The sequence below is a fragment of the Citrus clementina genome, unplaced genomic scaffold (genome assembly GCF_000493195.1).
Source record: "Citrus clementina cultivar Clemenules unplaced genomic scaffold, Citrus_clementina_v1.0 scaffold_3, whole genome shotgun sequence".
Lineage (NCBI taxonomy): Eukaryota > Viridiplantae > Streptophyta > Magnoliopsida > Sapindales > Rutaceae > Citrus > Citrus x clementina.
Window position 1 is genome coordinate 19,757,742 of NW_006262339.1, and position 27,950 is coordinate 19,785,691.

Below are 27,950 nucleotides of genomic sequence, written 5' to 3' on the forward strand. Positions count from 1 at the left end.
GTAAGTTTGATAATTGGAGTATTAAAATGAAGGCTCTATTAGGTGCATATGACGTATGGGATGTCGTGGAGAAAGGCTTTATTATGCCAGAAAATGAAGCCACTTTAACTGCGGCGCAGAAGTAGAATTTAAAAGACTTGAAGAAGAAACAGATGATATGAGATGAATACAGTGATACAGATGATATGAGATGAATACAATGATACAGATGATATCAGATGAGAGACTTTTGGGGCCCGTCTGAACACACATAGAGGTTTTGGGCCATATGTTTGGACGTTTTTGCCTTTTAGGGGCGTATGCATGCAATATGATGATTACGGAGATACATATATTGAAATATAAATGATACATATGAGATATGATGATACAGATGAGATATGGTGATACAGATGTGATATAGCCTTTGGGGCCCGTCTGAGTACACACGGAGGCTTTGGGCTGTGTGCTTCGGCGCTTTGTCCTTTGGGGACCAATTATGCATGCACAGATATGATGAGATATATTAGATATGAGATAATATTTCCTTGTCTATCCGTTGTAGCTTCGGGGCATGATGGTTCCTTAATTGATCGTCCGTCGAAGTCCAGATATGATGAGATTATTCCCTTAGATACTTATTTGGTGATAGATCCGGTATTCAGTGTTTGATGATACAAGTGTTATGATTTCATTGATTTTATGCAGATTTATGTGATATTGTTATTTCAATGCATGATTTGAATTAAATAAGTTTATGTAAGTTCTTATGAGATTTTGATGAAATTGATTTGGGAAAGATTAAATAATTTTAAATAAATTTATTTTTCAAATGAGTTCATTGAGTTTTATACTCATTCCATTTTTATTATATCCCCCCCCCCCACCTCCCAACAGGAGATTTGCAGGTACATCAGTCGACCCAGCAACGGTAGTTAGATTTAAGATTATAGCCACATGATGGTGCTATGAATCATAGATATTTTATTGGGATGTTTGGATTGTATAATTTATTACATATTTTTGATTAAGAATACTTTACTGTATTTAATATTATAATATTTAGGTGATATTGGGTATGTTGATTGAGAAAGTTGGTTGTGGAGATTGGTTGAATATTGAATTATTTTGGAAGTGTTAATTTAATAAATTGTAGGTTTGAGAATTTCAAAATTATAGAGGAGACTCTACCGAAATTTTGGTAAAATTATGAGATATAAGAATTATTTTTAATTTGGATAGGCGAGATTAGATAGACTCGTCCCGGAGATTCGGGGCGGGTCGTTTCAAACTCATTTACCTCTTTTTTATTTTAAATTTTTTGGCGACGAGAGAGTTTTTAGATATTATAAAATTAGTAAGAAATAAGTGATATATATTAGTTCGAATAAAAAAAAATTAACAACCTCCTTAATAATAAAAGTGACAAAATAATGAAAGGCAAAAGAGAGAAATTGCATGTTCATTCCTCTTTTAAATTCATTTCTTTTCAACTTTCTATTTAAACTCTTTTAAATTCTTTTCTTGTCAACTTCTTATTTAAACTCTTTTAGATTCTTTACTTCTCAATTTTCTATTTAAACTCTCTTACATTCTTTACTTCCCAACTTTCTATTTAAACTCTTTTAAATTCTTTTCTTCAAACTCTTTTATGTTCTTTACTTCTCAACTTTCTACTGAAACTCTTTTACATTCTTTTCTTCTCAACTTTCTATTTAAACTCTCTTACATTCTTTACTTCTCAGCCTTCAATTTAAACTTTCTATTACATTCATTATTCAATTTATAATTTGCATACCTTAAATACATTTAAGTCAAGTCTCTTCCCCTTTCTCATCTCTTCATACGCAACACAATCTTTTTAGCTCTCCTCTATTTGCAAGTAGGTAAAATCTTAGTTCATCACATCATCTCACGATTTGTTTTCATACTTTGCTTTCTCCAAATTGCCCTTGCCTTTTCCTCTCAATCTCAATTTCAGGTTTTTTTTTCGATTATAGACTTGATTTTCTTTATCTCAGTTTGTAAATTTTATGGGATGTAATGCATAATTATGGGCAGACTGTAACACCCCAAAAATTACCCATAAAAACACAAGGGTAAAATTGGAATGAAACCTCACATCATTTATTCTTAATAAATCTCAAGATAGACAATCATTATTCATACTTCAACTGAATCCTTACAAAAAACATTTGAGAAAAAGTCTCCAAAAAAAAGTCTCTAATCCAAAATAAAAAGTCTAGCCAAATTTAATCTTTAAAGCAACTCCAAAGATCCACTAAGAAATTTCTCCATCTAAGAATGCAAGCCACATCTCTAATCAATCTGCAAAATATTGGAGACGAGGGGTGAGCCGTCAACTCGGTAAGCAGATCCATGCACAATATTTAAAAACCTTTGTCATTTTACGTTTAAATATCTTATAACAACATCTTCATTTAGCATAAGGGGTGGATTCATGTAAAAGCATTAAAAACATTAAAATATTCATAAAAACATTAAAACATAAACATTGGTAGCTCATGCCTCGTAGTCACCATCATTCATCATTCATCATTCATCATTTAGGGTGTTATACCCCGCATTGTTTCTCATTCAGGGTACTATACCCCACATTGTTCATAACATCCTTGTGCACAAGATCACCATCATATCAGCAAACTGGCCATATGATGGTTGTCGAAGCCAACAAAATTAAATACCTACTCTAAATAAATTGTGTATAGTGATTGAGCAGGGTCGTGTCCACAGAGATCAGTAATTAATTAAATCCTTTTAAAATATAAAACGTAAAATGGGGGAAGTGTTAACAATAATAAAAATCAAATTAAAATAACAAGAATGCAAATTAAAGTTGTAATTCAAATTGGAGAAAGCTCTGGTTGAAGGAATTAACTCAGCTTGATTCGACTACTGATCATTGATTCAAATATAAATTATTATTACTTATGAATAGACCGTTGGTTATTTCCCTAATCAATAGACAACCCTAGATATGATCATAGGATTTAATCAATTGACAGCCTGAAAAACCAGAGAGACCCAAATCCTAATCAACAAACACATACGATGGTTCATTTAAATTAGATTGTTTATTCTCACAACACAACTCACTGCTATGTTATTTGTCACAAACATTAAAATCTTCATGTGATGAATCCTTTAATTGACAATAGATTAAGTTGATAATTAAATAGTGGTCAATTATCTAATTAACAAACATAATCATGATAATAATTCAGAGAATAAAAAAATACCCAAAAAGTAATAAAATAATTAAAGCATAAGAAAGATCTCACAGTAGTAATGAATCAAAGCTTCATTAACCTTCAACCAGAATAATAGATTTAGTTCTTCATAGAGAGAATAGAAAAAATTAGATCTAGGGTTTCTTTCTTTTCTAAAAAATCTCCCTTTTTCACAATAGATTCCTCCCTTAAATACTCTCTCTCTCTTCTCCTCTAGAGTTCTATTTAAAATAAAATACTAATATCTGAAATATTAAATTCGTAATTACAAAAATAACCAAAAATACAAAACACGTTAAACTAAAAACTGCAGGTCCGTAGTTGACAGCACGCGTCCACGCCTTATCAACAAAGTTCTTCTGACGCTCATAATTTCTCCAAGAGAACAATCATCCTTAAACATCATCTTGTAACTCAATTTTATCACCAATCAATAGAATTGCACCTACAAAAGTAAAACACAAGTAAATCACTATTATTAAGTGCAAAACATCGATATTAAGGGAAGTAAACAATGCAAAACTAGTGCATAAATTGCACTCTAACACCATAGCATTACATAACATTATAACATTTGCATTGTATACATTACTACGGACTATGAGCCAAAACATTTTTGAATCCACCTTACATCCTTTCATAAATATCATTTAAAGTCTTCTAAAACATTTAAGAACTTTTCTTTGAACATTTAATTCTTTTACAAAATTCTTTAAGAAAACATTTTGTTTAAGAAAAATAATTTCTTAAGAAAACTTTATTTTAAAATACATTTTTTATAAATTCATTTAAAAGTTTTTTATTTTACAAAATTCATTTAGATATTTTAGAAATCAATTTTGTAAAAATTTCCATTTAAACATAATTCTTATAACATAAATTACATTTATTATAAAGCACGTCATGCATGAATCTACTTACCTCGATCCGCAGTAATCAACTCAATACCTTAAGAACAAACCAACGAGCTCACCCACGTCCTATAATCATCATAAAAATATCCTTATCAATATCATCTCTAACCTTAAATATAATCCCAATCATCCTTAATTCATAAGTACTTATACTAGCTCAATATTTATACATATTCTAGACATAAGTATGAGTATCTTACACATGCTGATTTTTAATAACCTATACACATGTCGGAAAACCATGCAAAATTTACAAAGGCACTGTGAACATGCAGAGCATTGCATATAAAATTTCACAAAAATCAGCACAAGTGAAAATCAAGTCAGAATATTGACCTTTCACCAAAGTAACAAAACTGTCCAGCATTGACCAAGTCAGACCTTTATCACTTAGGAAATTCATCAAATATTCTTTAGTACTCGAAATAATCTGTTTCTTTTTTCTACTGACAGTAGACACATCCAGAAAGCATGTAATTGAAATTCATAATTTTCGGACGCCTGAAACTATTTTAAAAGTGTTTTATTTCCGAGAACATCTAACCTGTCCAGAAAATTCCAGATTTGAAAACAGAATTTCAAAAATTCATATCTTTTATTTTACATGCCCAAAAATCGTGATTCCAGTTTTTAAAGACAGAGGAAATATTGAAATTTCATTATAAAATCCTAACACGGCCTGTAATATTTCATAAATTAGCCCAAACTGTTACACGTATCAGCTTCTGCAATTTCTGGAAAACAGTTTTCAGATCTGCAGCAGTCGTATGTTACAATTGTTGATAATTTAACCATAACGAATAAAATTACGAAATTAAACATGCAATCATATTAGACATAGATAAGTTGATAAAAAAATCACCATAATTTTTAAGGATGTGTAACTTTACGGAAGAATTTCCAGAAGAAGTGAGAACCGCTGCTGAAAATCTGAATTTTCCAGCACCAGTAACCCAACTTCGAAAAAACCATAACAATTTGCATACTCAGAGGATTTCAACACAAGACCTATCAATGGAAAGCTTAGGATGTCTAGTTCCATGATATGTAAGCATATTCACGTGATTCTAAATAAAGAAAACGATTTCGAGCAAAGAATACAGACTGTTCGTATCATCACAACATTACAAACACACATATATTACCTAGATCATACCACAAGTAATTAAACGCAAACAACTAACAAAAATAAATCATATAAGTCAAAAAAATACTTAATACCTTAAGGAAAACACCAAACAAAGAAGTTATAAAACTTTCTTTTTCTTCTCCAAAGGCTTATATTTCTTTCTTCTTCTTTTTTTCTAGAGTTTGTAACGGCGTAGAAAATAAAAGACGTCTTCCTCTTAACAAGATGGCTTCCTATTAAATACTTGGTAATTAATAAATATTTTTTTTTATAAAAACTAATAACTTACATAACTTATTTAAAGAAAATTTGATAAATTTTACTCACACACAAACACTCAATAATAACTATCCTACTCAATTTAAGAGGAAAAAAATAAATAAACAAAAGTGGGCGTTACACGGACACATTTTATCTTTTAAATGTTCCCGAAGCCCGTTCTAAAAGAATTAAATAAAAAAATTGAACACATTTTTCATGTAACAAAAGAACTATAGTTCAATGACAAGAGTGTTATTTGATGGTTTTAAAGTCTTGGTTAAAATCTCAATAGCCACATTATTTTATTTTTTTTTAATATTTTGTCATAACTATTTAAAAAAAATGATACTTTCATGCATTTAACTATATTGTCGGAGTCTGAATGATTTTTATTTTTAATATTTTTTTATGAATTTATCCATGTTCGGTTGGATAATATTTAAAGTAATAACAAATACAGGTTTTAATGGAGTGCAATTGTAAGGGTATGCTGACTAAATTTTCTTTCTTATTGTTTAATGGTAAAAACTGAATTCAATGTGAAGTGGTTTGATATTGTAAACGCATTGCAGGTAAATTGAATTTTTTTTTATGATGGGAGGAAGAGTGATTGATGTCAATTCGAAGCCTACTCCCCCATCTAATATAGAGCGCACTTTGGTTTTAGTTGGCCGTACTGGCAATGGCAAAAGTGCGACGGCCAACAGTATTCTCGAAAGAAGAGCCTTCAAGTCAAGGCCTGGCTCGTCTGGTGTTACTAAAACTTGTGAAATGCAGAGAACCTAGCTCAAAGATGGCCAAGTTGTTAATGTCATTGATACCCCTGGTAATTTACTAATGGTGGTACCTAGATATTCCATTCCATGCTTGTTGATGTTGTGGTGGTAAATAGATTGATGTTATGAGCCATTGCAGGACTTTTTGATTCTTCGGCTGGCTCTGAGTTTGTCAGCAAGGAAATTGTCAAATGTATTGGTGTTGATGCTGAAATCTGCTCGTCCTCTACCCGACCAGATCTTTACACCAACGCTTATGTTATCAACAGTGAGGATGTCAATTTCTTCTTACTTCGACGATCGTTCTGGCCACCGAAGTTGGAATTATCCTTCCTTCTCCCACTAAACCTGCGTTCACAAAAGTGGATCAGAGACGCCGGTAGTTTTGCCGGCGTAAACCCTCCGATGCCTAAGTTAGCACAAGGTGTTTATAGGAAAACGGTACAATTAAGATTCGATAAATTGTTTATAATGAGCTCACAATTTGTATTGAAAATGGTCTGGTTTCAATTTGACAGAGTTTTCCCTTCTCTCAATTTTTCTCTCCCCTTCTTCATCGATTTCTTCCTCTTTTATAGCCGTTGTCCCACGTTTCCGTTCACCCTTCATCCCCCATTTTTCGAGTAGTGGCAGCCCCTCATGGAACTCTAACTGCTACATTGTGGGCAAACGTGGGGTCTCGCGTCTCCCTCAACGATTTTGGGAAAAGTACAACTGTCGTGATTCTGTGAGATCGTGTTCTCGCTCTTTGGGGAATGGGTATCGGCTCGGTATATGTCTCTGGTCGGTATATTCCTCTGGCTGGTACTCATCTCTGGTCGGCTCATGTTTGTAGAAGGCTCATTATCAGTGTTCTGCTCGTACCGTTCGGCTGAGGTGATCCACCCCGGGGTGGGAATGATGGCATGGCCGAGCTGGTGCTCTTATTTACCTAACACCAATCCCCCAGTTTCTGGTCTTGCGAGTGAAACGAGTTGAGAGTAGAAACTGATAATAGAATCTTACCGGCCCGGGGAACCTCCCATCTAGTCTTCTGTTTACTAGGATGGACCTGAGGTATAGCCTTTAACCTCTTCTTTGGTTGTTGTTGATTGGGTTCTGTGTTGCCCCTTTTTGTATTCGTGTACTCGGGCTTGTTTTGGTTTCCTTTTGAGACTTCGATATGTCAAATCGAAGAAGGAAGTTGATTGCAAATGAGAGTGACGAAGAAACAGAGGATTCACACCTTAACTTGTCAATACCCATTGATTTTTTACGTCCCTCTAGTAGTGTAGGCCCCTCCCATGGCAGGGATACCTTTGAGTACCCACGTCCCTTGACCATTTCACCTTCCCCTGAATTAGAGCTTGTAGGAAATAGAGGGGGACCTGCGTCGGGCTCTAGTGAGAACCACAGTTCTGGTGGGTTGGGATCCATGAAGAAGTGGGTGATGGTGAGGGAAGCAGTTCCGAGCCGAGCCGACCTCCTAAGAAGAGAAACCTTGGCCATAAGGTGGAGGCGGATTCTTACCCTATCAACTACATAGCCTGTGCCACCACCCAAACTGATCTATTCAAGCTTAGGAACCTTTACGACATTCCTGAGGAGGTTCTCCTTGTGGTTCCTGAGAAAGGTGATGTTCCTAGTCGGCCTCCGCGGGGGTATGTGACGATGCACCTGGAGAGTTTCAGACTAGGAGCTCGGTTGCCCCTTTAGCGTTATTTTGCCAAGATACTGGGGGGTATGCACCTGGCCCCGGTCAGTTACATCCGAATGGGTGGAGGGTTCTCTCGGCTATGTTCGTGTTATGAGAGAGGTGTGGATCAGAGGAGCCCTCCCTTGCTGAAATGAAGCATTTATACCAGCTGAGGAGTAGCCCGAAGGAAGCAGGCTGGTATTATTTCATGTCGAGCTCTGCGAAGAGGAAGCCAATCACCGGTTTTCCCTCCTCGTGCAAAAATTGGAAGAATAAATTCTTCTTTGCTGGAGGAAATTGATGTCCAGCAGCCCGTTCGTTGGGTGGTGATATTTACCTTCTAACGCATTTTGTCACCCCAGGTCGTTCATTTTTTGCCTATATTCTTTCTCAAATTCCCACTTATTGGGTTCTTTAACCTTGTTTGTTTTTTCAGAATCGTGGGGTTTGGTTAAGGATCTTGAAGACCGACCTTTGCTTCAGGTGGAAACTGCTCTGGTGAACGCGTCTACTTGCCAAGACCTCCTGTCACCAACAAACTTGGTCGGTTCGGGCTTAGTAGACATTGCTATCGGAATGGATAACAAGATCCTCAACGCGATGAGCAGAAAGCATGGTCGGGCTCCAAGCAGCTCCAGCAACCCTCCCCCTCCTCCAAAGAAAGTCAGTGTTGGTCCTTCTAAGGCTTCTGTTCCTGCTCTGCCCCCTCCTCCACCTCGTAAGAGCGGTGGGGAGAAAACTACTGACAAGAGTTCTGAGGTCAGCACTCGCTCTGGGGACCGATCCTCTCCTCTTCCGGCTCGTGATCAGGGTGACTGCCTGACCCCGTATCAGAGAGACTATGGGAAGTCAGTGGGAGCGAAAATGGTCCAGAACCAAAAACTCCTTCATGCTGGCTACCATAGTTTCTTGTTACAAGAACAGGATCATGCTCCATGAAAGGAAGCTTCAAGCTGACAACTAGGATTTGAAGAAGAGAGTTGAGTATGCTGATCGCTCGAAGGAGAAGCTGGCCGAGCTGAACAAGCAGATTACGGAGCTGGAGGAGAAAGTTACGGTTGCTAAGTCCACTTCCTCCAAACTTGAGGGTGAGTTGGGTGACCTGAAGTCTGATCTTCAGGCTACTCAAAGTGAAAGAGATACTTTGAGGACCACCCTTGAGAGAGAAATCAAATCCCTGAGTGAACAGTTGGCTGAGGCGAAAGGCAAATCCGTTGATGTGGACGATCGGTTGGATGCCGAGTATGACTCTGGGGTTGCTTTCTGCTATAAGTGCATCATGTCTGTGCTTAAGGAAGAATACCCCGAGCTGGACATGAGTAAGCTGGAGGCTGGAGTGCAGAGATATATGGCTGAGGCCGGCTAGGGAGATAAGGAGCAAGGTGAGCAGGATTAGGTGGAGGCTCCTTTAGATGGGGTGCAGGAGGGGGAAGCTGGGGGACATGCTTTTGAAGTGGGTCAAGGGTCCGTGCCTCCTCCTCCCGGTATTGTTGATCTTCCACCTCCTGAGATTACTGATCCTTCACCTCCCGAGATTGCTGATCCTTCGATTGCTGGAGCCGTCAACCCTCCCAATTTTTAGGCCTATTTTTGTATAAACTCTAAAGTTTTCATTTGTTTTGTAAACATTTTGAGCATAAATTCTAAATGCTTTCTATTGGCTCTTCTGTTGTGGTTTTACTTATAGATCATTTCTGCAAATTGTCTTAACGCTTTTTGTTGACTTTGCCTGCTAGTCCTTTGATCGACTGAGTAGGAATAGGCACTTGTTTGCCATAATCAAATTTGTAGATTTGTCTGCTAGTCCTTTAAGCGACCGAGCAGGAATAGGCACTCACTTGCCTTAGTAGAATTTCGTAAAGTTGCCTGCTGGTCTTTCGTTGACCGAGCAGGATCAGGTACTTGCTTGCCTTTGTAGAATTTTGTAGTATTGCATGTTGGTCATTCGTTGACCGAGCAGGATTAGGCATTCGCTTGCCTTAGTAGAATTTCACAAAATTTCTTGCTGGTCTTTTCGTTGACCGAACAGGAGTAGGCATTTACTTACCTTAGTACAATTTTCGTAAAATTGCTTGCTGGTCTTTTGTTGACCGAGCAGGAGCAGGCACTTGGTTGCCTTAGTAAAATTTCTTGAAATTGCCTGCTGGTCTTTGCTGACCGAGCAGGAACAGGCACTTATTTGCCTTAGTAAAATTTCTTGAAATTGCCTGCTGGTCTTTTGTTGTCCGAGCAGGAACAGACACTTACTTGCCTTAGTAAAATTTCTTGAAATTGCCTACTGGTCTTTCGTTGACCGAGCAGGAACAGGCACTTACTTGCCTTAGTAAAATCTCTTAAAATTGTCTGCTGGTCTTTTGTTGACCGAGCAAGAACAAGCACTTACTTGCCTTAGTAAAATTTCTTGAAATTGCCTGCTGGTCTTTCGTTGACCAAGCAAGAACAAGCACTTACTGGCCTTAGTAAAATTTCTTGAAATTGCCTGCTGGTCTTTCGTTGACCGAGCATGAGCAGGCACTTACTTGCCTTAGTAAAATTTTTAATAGGCTTGCTAGCAGGGGGATTTCATGCTGAATTCATCTTTATTGAAATTTGAATGTATTACAGAAATACGGAATATATGCATGTGCAACAATTCATCATGCATTTAACAGAAATAATTTATCAAGATGAAGACTCAGTAGAGCACTTTGCTTACTGGAAATATTTCTTCAAGTGTTCAGCATTCCATGACCTTTTCACTTCTCGTCCGTCTGGTTACGCTAGCTTGTAAGCTCTTGGTCCAGTCACTCGTATCACCCTGTATGGGCCTTCCCATTTCGGGCCAAGTGCGCCATGGTTAGGGTCTCTAGTGTTTTAGTTCACCTTCCCAAGTACCCAATCCCCTGCTTGGAACTGCCTCACGCATACGTTCTTGTTGTAATAACGCATAACCCTTTGCTGACACTGGGACACTTTCAGCGAGGCCCCTTCCCTTTTCTCCTTCAGCAGGTCCAGGCTCAAACAGATCTGCTCGTCGTTCTGCTCCTCATTAAAGTATCCCGTCCGATGTGTTCCCACCCCAATTTCTGCTGGGGCTACCGCCTCATGACCAAAAGCTAAAGCGAACGAGGTTTCCCCTGTGGCGGTTTTGTGAGTTGTCCGGTAAGCCCACAATACTCCTGGTAGCTCGTTAACCCAAGCTCCCTTCTTTTCTCCCAGTCTAGTTTTCAGGAGTTTCCTTATCACTTTGTTGGCTGCTTCCACTTGTCCGTTTGCCTGGGGATGTGCGGGTATGCAGAACTTCAAGTCTACCCCCAGGTTTCGGCAAAATTTCCTAAAGTTATTGTTGTCGAATTGCCTTCCATTGTCTGTAATGATGGCATAAAGGATCCCGTATCTGCAGATGATATTCTTTCAAATAAAATCCGTTATTTTCCTCTCCGTGATTTGGCTGAGGACTCCCACTTCTACCCACTTGATAAAGTAGTCTACTGCCACAATTGCGTGTGTCGCCGCTCCTCGGCCCTTAGGTAACAGACCAATCAGGTCGATTCCCTATTGGGCGAAAGGCCATGGGGATGTCATAGTGGTCAGCTTTTCTCGGGGTTGTGCAGGAACCTCAGAGAAACTTTGGTAGGTTTTACAGTTCTTTGCCATCCTTTTCGCATCCTGGTGCATGGTTGGCCAAAAGTATCCTTACCGGAGTGCCTTGAAGGCTAAAGTTCTTGCTCCCGAGTGATTGCCACATATTCCTTCATGAATCTCCCTCAGCACATAATCTGCTTCCTCGTCATCCAAACATCTTGAAAGGGGCAAAGTGAATCCTCAGCGGTAGAGTACTCCATCAAGCAGCGTGTACCTAGCTGCTCGGCATTTTAATTTTCTTGCTTGCCTCTTGTCCTCCGGCAAAATGCCATCGCGAATGTATGAGAGAGTCGGGTCCATCCAAGATTCTTCGGTGCTTACTCTCATTACCTCTACTTCCTCCCCTATACTTGGCGAGGTCCTTACTTCTAGTGGAACCGACTTCGGTAATTTTGGATCCGCAATTACAGCCATTCTAGCCAATATATCTGCTCGGTAATTCTCATTCCGGAATATCTGCTTTACCTCTACCTCTTTGAAAAGTCCAACTATTTGCTTCGCCTTTTTCAAATAAAGACCCAACTTCTCTTCCCTTACTTGAAATTGATCGCTGAGCTGATTACATACTAGCAGGGAATCTGCCCGAATTTCTACTCTTTCTGCTCGTAGTGCATGTGCAAGCCCGAGCCCAGTAATGGAGGCCTCATATTCAGCTTGGTTATTCGTAAGCTGGAACTCGAATTTTACTGCACAGGATACCTCGACCCCTTCTGGGCTCCATATTACAACTCCTGCTCCGGATCCTTGTTCACTACGTGACCCATCAACCATCATCAACCACACCCCTTCTGGTTTTTCCTGCTCTACTGCTTGTTCCTCCCGAATCTCTTCCCCTAGTTTAGCTCGGTCAACCATAAAATCGGCCAGAGCTTGGGCTTTGATTGCTCCTCGGGGCCTATAAGTTAGGTCAAATTCACTCAGCTCCACAGACCATTTTACCAACTGACCAGATGCATTTGGTTTTTTAACCATTTACCGAAGGGCTGGTCAGTCATCACAATAATCTGGTGGGCTTGGAAATATGGTCGGAGTTTGCGTGCTGCCGTTACTAGAGCCAGTGCCCACTTCTCCATCAGTGGATACCTGGTTTCTGCGTCCACTAGGGCCTTACTTATGTAGTATATCGGGTGTTGCTTTCATTTTTCCTCCTTGACTAATACCGAGCTGGTAGCCCATTTAGAGATTGCCAAGTATAAAAACAGCTGGTCACCCTCTCTCAAAGTTGATAGTAACGGGGCGCGAGTCAGATATTCCTTCAGCTGCCCAAATGCTTCCTCGCATTCTGATGTCCACTTCATCTTTCTCCATTTCTTTATGGTTTGGAAGAAAAGGTAGCATTTATCCGTGGCCCGCGAGATGAATCGGTTCAACGCTGCCAACTTCCCTGTAAGGCTCTGCACCTCCTTAACCGTTCGTGGGGACCTCATTTCTGTCACCGCCCGTATTTTTTTCGGGTTGGCCTCGATCCCTCGGTGGCTTACCAAGAACCCTAAGAACTTGCCAGAGCTAACCCCGAAGGCACATTTGTCTGAGTTCAATTTCATTTCGTACTTCCTCAGCAATTCAAAGGTCTCTTCCAGGAGCTTCACATGATCCCTCGACTATTTGGACTTTGTGATCATATCATCCACATACACTTCCATAGTGTGACCAATCAATGGTTTGAAGATCTTATTCACCAACCTTTGATAGGTAGCTCCCGCATTCTTTAGGCCGAAAGGCATCACCCTGTAGCAAAACAAACCCATGTTAGTTATAAAAGTGGTGCTTTCCTCATCCTGCTCGTCCATGGGTATCTAGTTGTATCCGGAAAAGGCATCCATGAAATTGAGCAGACTGTGACCCGCTGTTGAGTCCACCAACTGATCTATTTTTGGTAGGGGAAAGTTGTCCTTCGGGCATGCCTTATTGAGGTCCGTGAAGTCTACACACATTCTCCACTTCCCATTGGCCTTCTTTACCAGTACTACATTGGAAATCCACTCCGGGTACTTAGCTTCCCTTATAAATCCTACTTTCAACAGCTTTTCCACCTCGGCATTTATGGCCTCGTTCCTTTCCTGGTTAAAGCACCTCCTCTTCTACCTTACCGGCCTTACTCCTCTCCTGATCGCCAACTTGTGGCAGGCTACCCTTCGATCAATTCCTGGCATATCCTCATGAGACCAGGCAAATATGTCTGCATGGGACTGTAGACACTTCACCAGCTCACCTTTTATCGTCTCACCCAATCTTGACCCGATCTTAACCACTCTGCTCGGGTTATTCTTACTCACCAAGACCTCCTCCAGATTCTCAACAGGTTCCTAGTGACCCTTTTTGGAACCTCCTCGGTTATCTAAAGAGGTAATCTGCAGCGTCTCCTTGGCCGCTGTAGCATAGCAGCTTCTCGGTATTCTCTGGTCGTCTTTTACTGCACCGACAACCCCATTTACTCTATACTTCAACGCCAGATAATGCGTGGATATAATGCATTGGCTTATCCTCATGAACGGTCTCCCCAGTATCATCTGGTAGGGGCTTCTCTCTTTTACCACAACGAAGTCCAGCATCATTGTCTTTTCAAACGGTTTTGCCCCCACAGTGATAGAGAACTCGATGATCCCCATGGGGGTTAACCGTCCTCCTTCAAATCCCTTCAAGGATGTATTCATCTTCTCCAGTTTTAAGTTCGAAATTCCCATGTCATCTAGGGCCGACTTAAACAAGATGTCAACCGAGCTACCCGTGTCCACCAGTATTCGCCGCAAATCTGTACCAGCCATCATTGCCTTAATTACCAATGTATCCTCATGAGGATATAAGACACCATCTTCGTCGTCATCTGTCCACATAATAGGAACTTGCCTTACCCTTGCCCTCTTGGCTGCTGGCAAATTGAAAAGCACTTCTTTGTTGGTCATGGTGTATCTCCTATAATTCTTTCGTGCCCTGTTTGAGTCCCCGGCCAAGGTTGACCCTCCTGCTATCACACGGATGGTCGGCTGTTCATGTTCCAGATCCCTCTCGATTCATTCATCCCACGTGTACTGTGATTCAATGACAGGGGACACTCCATCCACATACTCATCCAAGTACCGGTTCCTCACCAAATCCTCCACCTGAATCTTTAAGTCACGACATTGGCTGATAGTGTGACCGTGAGTATTGTGGAATTTATAGAACCTGCTCTTATCACGTCGGTGAGCAGATTTTGTTATAGGGGCGGGAGGGTATAGCAGACTTTGTCCTTCGATCCTCTCATATAATTCCTCCATGGAAATTTTTAATGGGGTGTACTGCCTGTACGCCAAGCTCTGGTCGACCAGTTGAACTGCTCGGCTATCATGGATATCATCCCGGGCTGGTATCGTCGGTAGCTGATCTGGTCGTCCAGTCCTGGAGTTAGTTGTATGTAATGCTCTAGGAGTGTTATGATAAGGGTGAGCAGCCATCTACCTGAATTCTCGTTGCCGCTCCGGGAACGGGGGGCGCGGAGGTGGAGCCCGGCTGTGTTAGAACTGTTGTGATCTCAGGGCTATGGGGTAAGGGTGGGACCGAGCTGATATCCCGCCCATTACAGAAGATTCCCCAGCTCGTTTTCCCAATCCGCTCCCGTTCGGGGCTCTCCGTTTCTTTCGTCTCAGCTCTTCCAGCTGTTCACTTTTTATCCTTGCTGATTTCTCCTCTTCGATTTCTATATCTCTCCTCGCCTGATCATACCCTGCCGAATAATTCTGTACCAAGGGACTTCTCAAGTTATACCACAGTCAGCCTATTCTTACACCTTCTTTTAATCCCCTCAATGCCTGCGCGTGATTAAAAGCTCCCAGATCCAGCACGGCTCGGTGATATCATTTTACAAAATCTCGAAGGGATTCATGCTCCTCCTGTTTCATCCCCATCAGTTCTATCATGTCGTCCTCTGGGGCCACTGCTTCTCGGAACTGTTTGGCCAACTCCTAGCACATCTGCTCATACCCCTTTATACTTCCTCGGGGCAGCTTGTGGTACCATTCTCGGGCTCGTCCCTCTAGTGTCAATGGGAACACCCTGCACCTCTGAGCTGGTGTCAGCCCCTGCACACTCGTCATGTCGTTGAAATGCTCAATATGCACCAGCGGGTCACTTCGCCCGGAGTATTTGAGGTCGAGGAAGCGAAAGTCTCTTGGGATTATGGTACCCATGATCTCGGTTGATAACGAAGACCCTTCATCTAGCATTATCCTCCAGCTCGGGGGCTTTCTCTTGCCTTGTATCTCCTCCATCACCTGTGCCAATCTGCGCACCTCTCCCTCCAATTCTACAGCACGGTTAGGATCACGTGCAGCTATCTGATCTCGTTCCTGCTCAGCATTCTGCAACCGCTGCCTGAGCTCCCCTTCATCAACATTGGCTGCTCGGCCATCAATTTCCAGTACCCGTCCGGGACGAGGTTGGTCCCTCCCTTCATCCACGCGTTTTGCTGGAACCCAATCAGTATTTCTGTGGAGATGTACCCCATTAGGTTGGTCCACCGGCAGAGGGATTTCCTCGACTCTACGCCTCCGGAGGCTGGGTTCTGCTCCAACTTCATCTCTCCCCGCGGGGGTTTCACAATCCCTTCTCCGCTCATCCTTTAGCTCATACAGTATGGCCGTGAGAGTCTCCATTTGTTTCTCCATCCGCTCCAGTCGATCTTGCATCATCCTCTCTCGAGCTTCATTCGCAATTTCCCGGAGAGTGATTGTCTCAACAGTTTCATTGTCATCCCTCAAAGCATTCTTCCTTGACACATCCATACCTAATCGTTCGCTGCTTCTCCGGTTACTATTAACTTAGTGGTAGCTTTTTATCCAGCTCCCCACAGACGGTGCCAAAATGTTAATGCTGAAATCTGCTCGTCCTCTACTCGACCAAATCTTTACACCAACGCTTATGTTATCAACAGTGAGGATGTCAATTTCTTCTTGCTTCGACGATCGTTCTGGCCACCGAAGTTGGAATTATCCTTCCTTCTCCCACTAAGCCTGCGTTAACAAAAGTGAATCAGAGATGCCGGTGATTTTGCCGGCATAAACCCTCTGATGCCTAAGTTAGCACAAGGTGTTTACGGGAAAACGGTACAATTAAGATTCGATAAATTGTTTATAATGAGCTCACAATTTGTATTGAAAATGGTCTGGTTTCAATTTGACAGAGTTTTCCCTTCTCTCAATTTTTCTCTCCCCTTCTTCATCGATTTCTTCCTCTTTTATAGCCGCTGTCCCACGTTTCCGTTCACCCTTCATCCCCCCTTTTTCGGGTAGTGGCAGCCCCTCATGGAACTCTAACTACTACATTATGGGCAAACGTGGGGTCTCGCATCTCCCTCAACGGTTTTGGGAAATGCGCAACTGTCGTGATTCTGTGAGATCGCGTTCTCGCTCTTTGGGGAATGGGTATCGGCTCGGTATATGTCTCTAGTCGGTATATTCCTCTGGCTGGTACTCGTCTCTGGTCGGCTCATGTTTGTAGAAGGCTCATTATCAGTGTTCTGTTCGTACCGTTCGGCTGAGGTGATCCACCCCGGGGTGGAGATGATGGCATGGCCGAGCTGGTGCTCTTATTTACCTAACAATTGGTATGGCCAAGGATGGGATCCATGCAGTCCTTGTTCGGGAAAAAATTTTTTGACTATATGATCGTTGTTTTCACGGGAGGGGATGAACTTGAAGATAATGACGAAACGTTAGAAGATTATTTGGGTCGTGAGTGTCCAAAGCCGTTAAAGGTTTGTTTCTGAACGGCAGTAGTGTTTGATAATTTCATTAGTCATTTTGATCAAGTTGTCTTTGGTTGGTTCTTTTGTGAAGTTTTAGACTACTTTACGGTTGGACTATTGGAGGTTTAATATAAATATATGCATGCTGAAATACTAGATAGGTTTCTAGTAGTCCAGCCATCTTAAAATTCCATTTTCAATAGTGCTTCATTTCCTGAATGGTTTTCTTCTGCCAAGCGGGATTGGCCGGAGAGGTGATTGGTTGGTAATTTTCTGCTGGCATTACTTAATTTTAGTCATATTTTAATGTCTTCCAATGAAATGTCATTCATTCATTTGCTAAACATTTATGCTTTTCTTATTTTTATTCTTTGATTTCATCTACTATTTAATCTTGGTTCTTATTCTATTAATGCGTGTTCATTTGTTTGTTTCTTAAAATATGCACCTCTTTGATTTATATGCTTAAAATTATCCTACTTTTAAGATTTTAAAAGTATGCCAAGGAGGATATGACTTGCCATACAGATCCGTTTTATTAGGCGTTGTTTGAATAAAATATCAAGTCTAAGCTTCAGAACTGGTGTCTAAAATTTCAATGTACGATCTTTTTTCAGTTTCAACATGGAAATCTCTTATTTTTAGTATTTACTTGATGAATTTGGTTCCTAAAACTTTTTAAGTTGAGAAAGATTTATATCAAGTTCCTCTATTTTATTGCATATTTGATTTAACCTATGAGGAGTAGGAAGAAAAATAACAAAAATGAAAATAAAGACCCCATCAAGTTGTAGCTTTGCAATTAACGAAATCGGGTTATTTTACAGTTAAAGGGAACTTTGTTTTACTTATTGTACTAACTTTTGTAGTTTGAAGGAATCAAAATTTTTTAAATATAATGCCGCAAAATTAGGTTAATTATGTAGATGCCACAGAAAATGTGATAATATCTTTTGGCAGTTTGGAGGTTTGGTCACTTGAGTTTGTTTATGATAATAGTACGGTCTTTCATGCTTTGTTCTATAATGTAAGAATTTGCCTAGTGAAGAGGCACTGCTTTGTAGTTACTAATTTTGATTGGGTCAATTCTTTTCACTGGAATATGCTGATTATTATTATTATTATTATTTCTGTTATATGGAATGCTGATCACCTTTTAAGATCTTTAAATTTGATGGACGTAAAAGTTTATTGTAAGTGGTCAAACCACAAGGAGAATGGAATTAATTATTAAAATTTGATTATTGCTTGCCCTTAACCAGTTTTTGGGGATGCAAGATATTAAGTACCAATGATCACAATAAAAACAAATTTTGTCAGCTGAATATCTTTAAACTTTTAGAGACTACAAGTGTTTGATGGGTTTATCAATGCTTACGAAAGGAGCTAACATTTCCTGATCATTTTCCCATTATTTTAGGAAATCCTTGAACTATGTGATAATAGGTGCGTGCCTTTTGATAACAAGACTAAGGATGCGGCCATGAGAACTGAGCAAGTTGGGAAGAAGTGGTTAACTCTGTGATCGTGCAGAATGGTGGGCAACCATATACAGACGAAATCTTTGCTGGGTTGAAGGTGACTTCATTACTATCGTGATAGATTTCTGTGCTGCTTCTTTCTGAATATGTCAAGACAATGTCTCTTTTTCTTTTTCTTTTTCTTTTTTTCTACTCAGGAAGGGCTGCTAAACTACGTGATCAACAAGTTGAGGTTGATTCTCTCAAGGGTTATTCAAAACGAGAAATTTCAGAGCTGAAGGAGCAGATGCAAAAATCATATGAAGATCAACTCAAACGAGCTACTGAGATGGTATTTTTTATGCTCCTTGTTTTGACATCAAAATATGACATGCATATGTGTTCATTTCTCAGATCTGGTAATCATTTCTAAAACTGTGTAATTAAAAAATGCCTATAAAGCGTGCCAGTACCTATAATGATATTCTAAATTGTGAGACTTGGAGGTGGTAAAGACTGCCGCTGTGTTCTTACCCCTAGATTGTTTCTTGATGAAATTAAGTGGGTTACTCTATAATAGTTGCTATAGGTGGTTTGCTCATCATGACTTGCATTTAGGAATGGATTCTGCCCTTGTTTAGTCGTGAATCATAAGAACATTTCTTTTAATACTGTAGATCCTGTTTTGTTGCTAGGAATTTTGCAGCCCTGAATCTGTGGGAACACTTGAAATGTTATAAGCAAGTATTGTCATATTCTAATTTTGTTAAAAACAGAATAGCCACATTCAAAATAAGCTTTTTTGAAAATACAGTTAGGTACACGGAACCTAATCAAATAGTTGCGTAGTTTTGATTTTCCTTTCCACGGTTTTAATTTATAGCAAGGCAGTAGAATGATCCAGCATTAAGCCAGGTCCTATTCAACAATAATCTAGATTTGCTGTAATATTCTGTGTAATGACTATATATCTGAGGTGCTAATAAATTTGTCTCCACACTCCTAGAGTATGGCAAAATGAAAAAGTTAGTAGATTCTTTAACACTTTATATTTTGGATTTATGTGATTATTTTTTTAAGCTTTTGTTTCTACCATTTATCAATGATTGAGAGAGTGGAATTGATTGAACTAAGCAAGTTCTGCCAAGTATGATGAACTTAGCAACTCCCTTTGCAATTGAATTAAACTAAATTAATACTTAAGAATTTTCTTCTCTTAAGTTGGAGTTTTATATTACCAATACCCAATTTTTTTGGTATTATGCTGTACTCTAGGGCTTAGTGGCATGTTTTCTGACTGATATTGATGCTTTTTTGATAGGTTGAGTCTAGGCTCGAACAGCGATTGGCAGAGGAGCAAACTGCTCGGTTAAAGGCAGAAGAGGCTGCACAATTAGCTCAAGGGAAGTCAAATGACGAAATTTGTAAGCTTAGGAAGGATCTTGAAAGTGCTCAGAGGGAGACTGCGGAGCTCCGTGAGGAATATGAAAATAGTTGGTGTGCCATTCTTTGACCTAGTCACCTGCAGGCACTATATGCCATTGGCCAGAAATCACCTAAAGTATATTTTTTCTGTCTCCCCTTCCTTTTTAGATGACATCTGAAGTTCATACTGTATTTATTCTCAGTGTTTTACTACAGTCAGGACGCTTATATCTTCTATTATGTAAATGTTCACAGTCCAATCTCGAGTGTGGTCTTAAGATAGTATTGTATGGAAAAATTGTATTGACATCAAATGAAGTTTCTTTTATTGAGCCGTCTAGAATCTTTTCTTACACGGTGGATCCAAAGAGATCTGATTCTTTTCTCCTCATGGAGCTCTTAACGAACGCTATACCACATTTGTAACAGATACAACCCAAGATATGCCCTTCTAACATGACTTTCCCAAAAATTCAAACAGACTAATATCCAAGAGACTCTCAATAAAACCACCAAACGTATGACCCTTGTTTGATTCACACCAAACTTATCAAGTACAATATTCATTTATACATATATGACATAATCTTTATTTATACCTTATAGATAGAGCAAATCCTCCAACATCATACAGCATCAGTTATAAAACGTATTAAGTTTCTGCATAGTAACTGGTATCCTAAAGAGAGGAAGCCAGTGATAATTCAGCGTAAGTAATTAGGTTACAGACAAATTCATCCAGTTTCATATATCGCTGGTTTCAAAAATAGTATCAAGTAGCACACACATTCAGTAGATAATGATAGTTTGATCGTAGATCTTTTGTTGAGATGCCACAACTTGATCTCCAGTATCTAGCTTACCTGCAAACGAGAGAAAACATTGAAAACATTGATGCACGGGCAGCACATGCACGTAGAAATGAAATGTGATGGGAGAGTTACTTACCCGAGATGGAGTATCTTCTTGTCCGGGTGAGAGTAAGCAGTGACACCACCCTCGATGATAGCAGGGCTGAAGAAATTCCGTGAAGCTAATGCGTGGATTGCATTCAGCTCTTGCCCAGTCACCATGTTTGCTTGCTGAAACCTCTCCATTTCTGCTATCTGAGTTTTAGAAATAGCGTTCTGAAGTTTTGGAAGAGGGCGAGAACAAATGCATTATACATACAAAAGACTGATTTGCATACCTTTGATCGGAGACACACACTTTCATTTTCCAGCTCAATCTCCTATGAAAATGAAAATGTTAAAAGAGTTTCATAAAAGCATGGAAGAAAAAGGCTAAACATGATTTAATGAACTTTAATTATTACCCTTTTCTGCAAGAACTCAATTTCAGCTAGCAGCATTTCATGCTGTTGAACAAAACGGGAAACAGACAAAGCAACAAATTATTTTCAAAATGACATAAATTACATATACTGAACTTATATCGATAAAGTTTATGCAATGTATTATTACAAAACAATGGTTTATTGCTCAAATTCAATTATTTCTTTTCGTCGATTTCGTGCGTGCATAATGCAGTTAATTAATTACCTTCTTGGACCTGATCCTAGTGATGCCTCGCTCAAGCCTGTTCTCCAGTTGCTTAAGCTCTTTTACAGTTAAAGAACTCAGAGAATCACCCATCAAATGCCTATATGAAGAGTCAAGAGTGAGGTAACCAATTGAAAATTCAATTGAAATTGTATATTTTGGCTTAATTAATTAACTACGCTTAATATGAAAATGATTGTTCATGAAATAATTGAAAATACCTGTTAGAATTCTGTAACATTTGAATTTGCTGCCGCAGCTTTGCTGACTCCTGCTGATAGTACTGTTTCCGGTGGATCACATGTGATGGGAGAAATTAAATTTTTATTGGGAACTTTATATTTCAATGCTAGCTACGCGCTAACAAATGATAATTAGTTTTTTTTTTCACCTTTTCATAATAAAATATATTCCTAACGAAGCCTGAATTTATAGCTTAAATTAATGAATTACTCACCTGAGCATTGATCTCAGTAACAGTGCCGGAATTTGAATTATCTGAACATGCCTTCTTGTACCTATCAATTGTTGACCTTATGCTGCTACGTGCATAACACATAAATTTCTAATTATTTAGCATAATTGTTTTAATATTTCTTTTTGAAAAAAAGGATTAAGAAAAGAGGAAGCTGAAGTTTAATAAACAATTTTGTTTTTTTATTAAATAGCATTTATGCTATCTCATTAATTTTCATGATCCTTCAGCCTTCAGCTACATGCATAAACAAAAATAGACATAGAAAGAAAGACATACTAAATAAGACGTATATAAAAATATTTTATCTTATTTTTAATACTTTATTCTCAATAAGGACATTGGAATAAGTTTACTAAACCTAGCTACTCTCTACATCTAGCTAGTTCATTAATTCCAAGTCCAAAGTGGCATTTATTTACTCGCAAATTTGAGAGAATTTTATCCCCACAAATCAATTGAATATTGAGATGAGAACTACTAAAATAATAAGTTCAACGCCTGATATTTCAATTTTAAGTTTAATGTGTAAGGTTTCTTTAATCTAACATTTTAAGTTACAAATATAATAATATTCAAGTCACTTATGTCAGCAGCCTCATATGACAGCCACTCCCTATAGTTCCTAGTATCATGAACCCTAATCATAAATGAAATTATATGTGCCCACTCCCTATAATTTGAACTTTGAAGTGAAGAAGCTAGCACTTTATATCACCATCACATTGAAGTGTAAAAATCTCTTTCACGTTTTAGGTTTCTATTCACCATGCATGCAGAAAGAGCAAGACCTAATAGCATTTTAAATTTCTTCAAACAAGTCCATCACTTTAATAGCATGAAAATGTTAATGCAAACTGAGAAAGAAACCAATAGACGATTGAAAATTTTAGGTGCTTTTAAGTCAAAAGTACTGATGAAAACTGAAGTGAAAGATATGATTCAGATTGCTTCAATGAAGAAAAAAGATATGGGAAAACTTTTAAAGCTAAAAGTAGAAACAAAAGCCAAAGAAAACTGAGAATCTGTAAATGATTATAAAAGGAAAGAATCCATCAGGCCAGATTTCAGATCACTGCATGCAGCATGCTGTAATTATTAATATGATTATTAATGCGTTGCAGCTGCTGTGTATTTTGTCAAATGATCTAAAATCCTAGACACAGATAGGAAAGTGGCGACAGCCTTTTATTTTTCTGGGGAATTGGAGTGGACAACTTCGGTCAAATTTTTTAATTTTTTTTCTAAAAATTTTTAGCTATCATGAAATGATGTACTTGCAAGAGTCTAACTTTCATCACGAACAAATATCCATTTATGACATTCGTTTAATTATATCAAAAAGTTGAAATTGTTGCAACAAAATTGTTTAAAAAGAAAATTGTTTTTCACCAAAGCAGTAACTCAAGACCAGCAATATTCTTGACCTCTAAAGTTTCATTACCTATTTTAACATTAAGATGACATTATTTAAAATTTACCGTAAAAAGTGCAGTTGAATGACTTTCCGATTGTTTGTTTAATCAGTCATTCGAGTTGAACTCCTAAAAAAGATAGGAATTAAAAATAATGTTTGGGCTATGCTCCTTCCCCTTTAATAAAACTTAAAAAAAGAAAAAAATAAAGTCATGATGTGGTTTTATCTCAATAACATTGTTACTGCTCCTATGGGGGATTTTGACCTGTTACCAGTGATATAATTGGCTAATCCAAATATCTGAACTCTGTTATATAATAGGCTAATCCATGCCATTCTAATAAATAGCTAACTATTAATTCTAGTAATTAAAAGGGAAAAAAATCTGTACTTTTAGTAGTACATATAAGGTGCGATACCATGCTAGCGATATTGAATGTTAATTAATTATTAACATCAAATGTTATTAAGATGATGACATTATCATTATTTTCCGTAATTAAAAATATTGTAACACTACCGTAATTAGGATTTTAGATGATCATTTTCTAAGCATCTCCATCAGTGATTTGGTTGTTAAGAATCTAAATAGTAAGCAGAAGGGACAATAACTAGTGGGACTCAAAAGCCAATCAAATACGGGTATGAATAGAAAAGGCAATATTATGACAAAGTCCATTTGCTCTTCATGCACCAATAACAGCTGAAACAAGAAGATCTTGTCCCAGTTTCTTTACTTTTTCTGCTTGTTAATAACTTAACATGAAAATAGGAAAGAAGAGAGCTTCATTTAATGAGTTATAATATCACTGTAAACTGAAGAAAAACAAAAAGTGGACTAAGCTGGGCTGCTAGCTTTCACTGAAGAAATGCAAACAAATTGTAGTGAGGCTTCCAAAGCCGGAACTAGAAACAGACAGTAAGTGCCTTTTTTTTTAATTTTTTAGAATGTGAAATGATGCAAGTAATGTATCATGGGCTATAAAAGAAAGAGAAAAAGAAAAGCTTTCATTGGAAATTTTTGGATTCTTTAAGATATGAAACAGGAGAGACCTTGAAAAGAAAGAAAGGAAAAAAAAAACCTAAAACTGAGATTTCTTAAACAATGGAAGAGTACAACAGAGATAAAAAAAAAAAAATGGGAGTAAATTCTTTAAAATATACCAAGGAGGAAAATAAAGATCTATGAAAAACAAATAAAATTCATTGAATGCAGGCATGCAGCAAATAAGTTGAAGTTAGAGGCTGAGAGATGAATATACATGAAACAATTGGTTGCACTTCAAATTATTTTGACACAGGAATATCTGAAAGAATTCTTGACGTTTTGAAAATTATGCATCATAAATAATCTCATTGAATTTAGCAAATCAGTTAATTTCCTAGTACCATCCCTTTTTTTTTTCGGTTGAACTGCTGACCGTAAGATTAAGTTATTATCTAAAACCTACAGAACTAAAGACAAATTTTAATGAGTGCTTATGTGGACGTAAAAGAAAAATGATCCCAATGTTAATATTAAAGACAAGTTTTGATGGACACTCTCATGTAGAACTTGTTTAATCACACACAATGAGAGTGGGTTGTTAAAAATGTTATCATAAATGAAATTAGGTTACTAGATCCCCTCTCTCTATATATATCATCATTTTTAGATGCAGGTGTCCTTATTTTTTTAATGCGGACACTTTATTAAATTATCTGCCCGTATGATAGAATGACTATATATATATATATATATATATATAATCACTTTCTTACAAAATATAAGGCCTTCCCTAAATCATAGGAAACAAGTTGTAATTACATTTTTCTAAAGAAAACTATGGGACATGGTTTAAATCAAGATACTTGGGGTGCGTTTGGACAGCTAAGTCACCCTTAACTAAGCTAGCTAATTGTAGTCCAATTTCAATTATAGATTAATTTATCTTACAATTTCAGACTGCAAGGAAGAAAGGTTTTTACATCTTCAAAGGAAAGTTACGGAGGTGGGTTTTAAATCAAGATACTAATTAGCAATTAACCAGGCTATCCCATCATTGAAGTCTAATTTCGAATATATATGTGTGTACTTCACTGCCTTCAATCTCAAAATCATGCGAACTAAATAGCATCCAAACAAATTACCAAAGCATAATTTTCTAAATCGATTACAAGATCACAGCTGTTACCAGTGAAGAGATTTTAGATCTAAGGATTTCAAATGTTAACACTTATTTCTCCTTAAATCTTAAAGTCAAACAACCGAAATTTTCTTCCAAAAGCCATGATGAGAGAATGAATATTTCTGTTAAAATTTATGAAAACAAATTACTGCTAATAAATGACCATTTTGTACGTTTTCAAGCATCTGCAGACGGCAAAACCTAAAAGGCAGCATCTCAAAACAATTGGGAAATATTAAAAATATATATGCAAAAAAAAAAAAAAAAAAACTTAAGGATCTTGAAAAACTTGTCAAATTTTGGATGCCACATTGAAAATTGTCAGAGTAGAGTGATAACTCTTTGCCAAAAAAGGAAAATTGCATGCATGTGACCCAGCTCCTGAAATCATAGCTAGTTTCTTAATTTATAACTCGATGAGTTAATAATATTTGGTCATTTACATTATACATACTGTCTGTTTCTCTTCTGTTTTTAGCTCAGAAACAGCTCATCATCATCATCTAATTAATCAACATCCATGCATTGATACATGTTCAATATTATATTAACTACTTTTAACTTATGTTTTGTTCCAAGATTAAAAATGTAAAAAATATCCACAAGAAAAAAAAAATCAAGCGACTGAGGACTATTCAAACATTAGATGATGATGATGATGCATGGATTTATATATGATGAAGAGATCATGAGAAGGCAAAATAAATGATTACTTGCTGTTGGAGTACTCGTAGAGGCGGCCGCGGCTGGAGAAGACAATGAGGGCAACTTCAGCATCACAAAGAACAGAAAGTTCATAAGCTTTCTTCAAGAGTCCATTTCTCCTCTTGCAGAAGGTCACTTGACGATTCGTTGTGTTTTCGATCCTTTTGATCTCAATCTTTCCTCTCCCCATTGGACCTGAAATTAATCAGCCCCTCGTATGTAATTTTGCTCAATTTGATGAAAAGTTTCCGAAGAAAAAAGATATGAAATATTAGAAAGATTATTAACTAATGAAAACACTCATGCCCTTTTCTTGTTTACACGAAAGCAAACTCAGAAAGCTATAGAGATTCAGTTATAGAAGTGAGAATAGAGGCAAAAGCCAGCAAGAAATTGTTTAACAAGATGAAAATACGAAGGTTTGGTTTGGCACTCTATACATACATGCTTATATATAAAATCTTGGAGTAAAAGAAAAGGAAAAGGTATATATTAAGAGAAATGGTACTTGAGGAAGATTGTTTATTTATTTTTAAAATGAAAAAGGAAAAATGGAAAATTTTTGATATGTTGAGATCTAGAACAATGAGTTGAAACTGAACATGAGAAGCCAAAAAGCTGTTGAAAGCCACTGTGAAAACATGTATCGTTGGGTTCCAAGAACATCAGCTGAGAAAAAAAAAATGTTATGCATACAATCTTGAGTTGAACTGATCTAGTAGATCTTTTGTACGGCTGAATTAAAGAAAACCCAATTAAGGCAACCAAATCAAATAAATTTTGAAAAACAAATATATAAATTTGATGTGTGTGTGTGTGTGTGTGTGTGTGTGTGTGTGTGTATAATAATGAGATCAAAAGATTTAGAATTAGGGCTAACGAAATAATGAGACCGAATGAATTTACATATAATTTGTGTGTGTGTGTGTGGAGTAAGATTTCATGTAGATTCTATTTATCTAGCAGCAGATCGAAGCTGAAAGGCCATTTTAATCAAGAAACCATGCTAAAAGAGTAAGAAGTATTACATATAAAAATAACATATTTGATGAGATGGATCTGTGACCAAATATTTTCTTTAAAAAGATTATAAGAACAATTAAATAAAATTAAAAAACCTATTTACAGACCTGAGTTTTTTGGCCACAGTCCGGCCAATTCAGCTTTCGGAAAATTTAGAATCCCGAAGAAAAATAGAAAACCAAAATCAATTGTGTTTTATAGACTTCAGTTTTTAGACTTTCTATCATATATATAGCTCTTTCTTTGTTTGGATATCAATAGACTTAAGAGAGAAGAAATAAAGCAAAAGAAAAGCAAGATGAAGTGCTGTGCTGTGCTTTGAAAGTGACATGCAAATTGTTTTTTTGCCAAAATTTTGTACAAGACGTTGTAGTTTTAGCTAAATTAACCTTCTTTGCAGGTTCA

The 27,950-nt window shown here is 37.8% G+C and overlaps 1 protein-coding gene and 2 pseudogenes across 6 annotated transcripts; 2 read left to right on the forward strand and 1 right to left on the reverse strand.

Moving 5' to 3' along the window:
• Positions 1 to 6,128: 6,128 nt before the first annotated feature.
• LOC18049989 lies at positions 6,129 to 20,304 on the forward strand (annotated as a pseudogene).
• LOC112100084 lies at positions 7,473 to 9,567 on the forward strand (annotated as a pseudogene).
• Positions 20,305 to 20,720: 416 nt separating the features above from the next.
• On the reverse strand, positions 20,721 to 27,764 carry LOC18049990 (agamous-like MADS-box protein AGL11). Of its 6 annotated transcripts, none has more exons than XM_024188310.1 (9): positions 27,653 to 27,764; positions 26,531 to 26,723; positions 22,215 to 22,299; positions 21,979 to 22,040; positions 21,758 to 21,857; positions 21,532 to 21,573; positions 21,406 to 21,447; positions 21,165 to 21,322; positions 20,721 to 21,079 (listed from the first exon to the last, which is right to left on the reverse strand). In XM_024188310.1, the coding sequence occupies exons 2-9, from the start codon at positions 26,710 to 26,712 to the stop codon at positions 21,076 to 21,078; spliced, it is 675 nt and encodes a 224-aa protein (XP_024044078.1). In that variant the 5' UTR covers positions 26,713 to 26,723; positions 27,653 to 27,764; the 3' UTR covers positions 20,721 to 21,075. The 6 variants fall into 6 exon arrangements, with proteins under 6 accessions (XP_024044078.1, XP_006441586.2, XP_024044079.1 ...); XM_006441523.2 differs by having other exon boundaries at positions 26,531 to 26,717; positions 27,653 to 27,763; XM_024188311.1 differs by having other exon boundaries at positions 22,215 to 22,296; positions 26,531 to 26,717; positions 27,653 to 27,762.
• Positions 27,765 to 27,950: the final 186 nt, after the last annotated feature.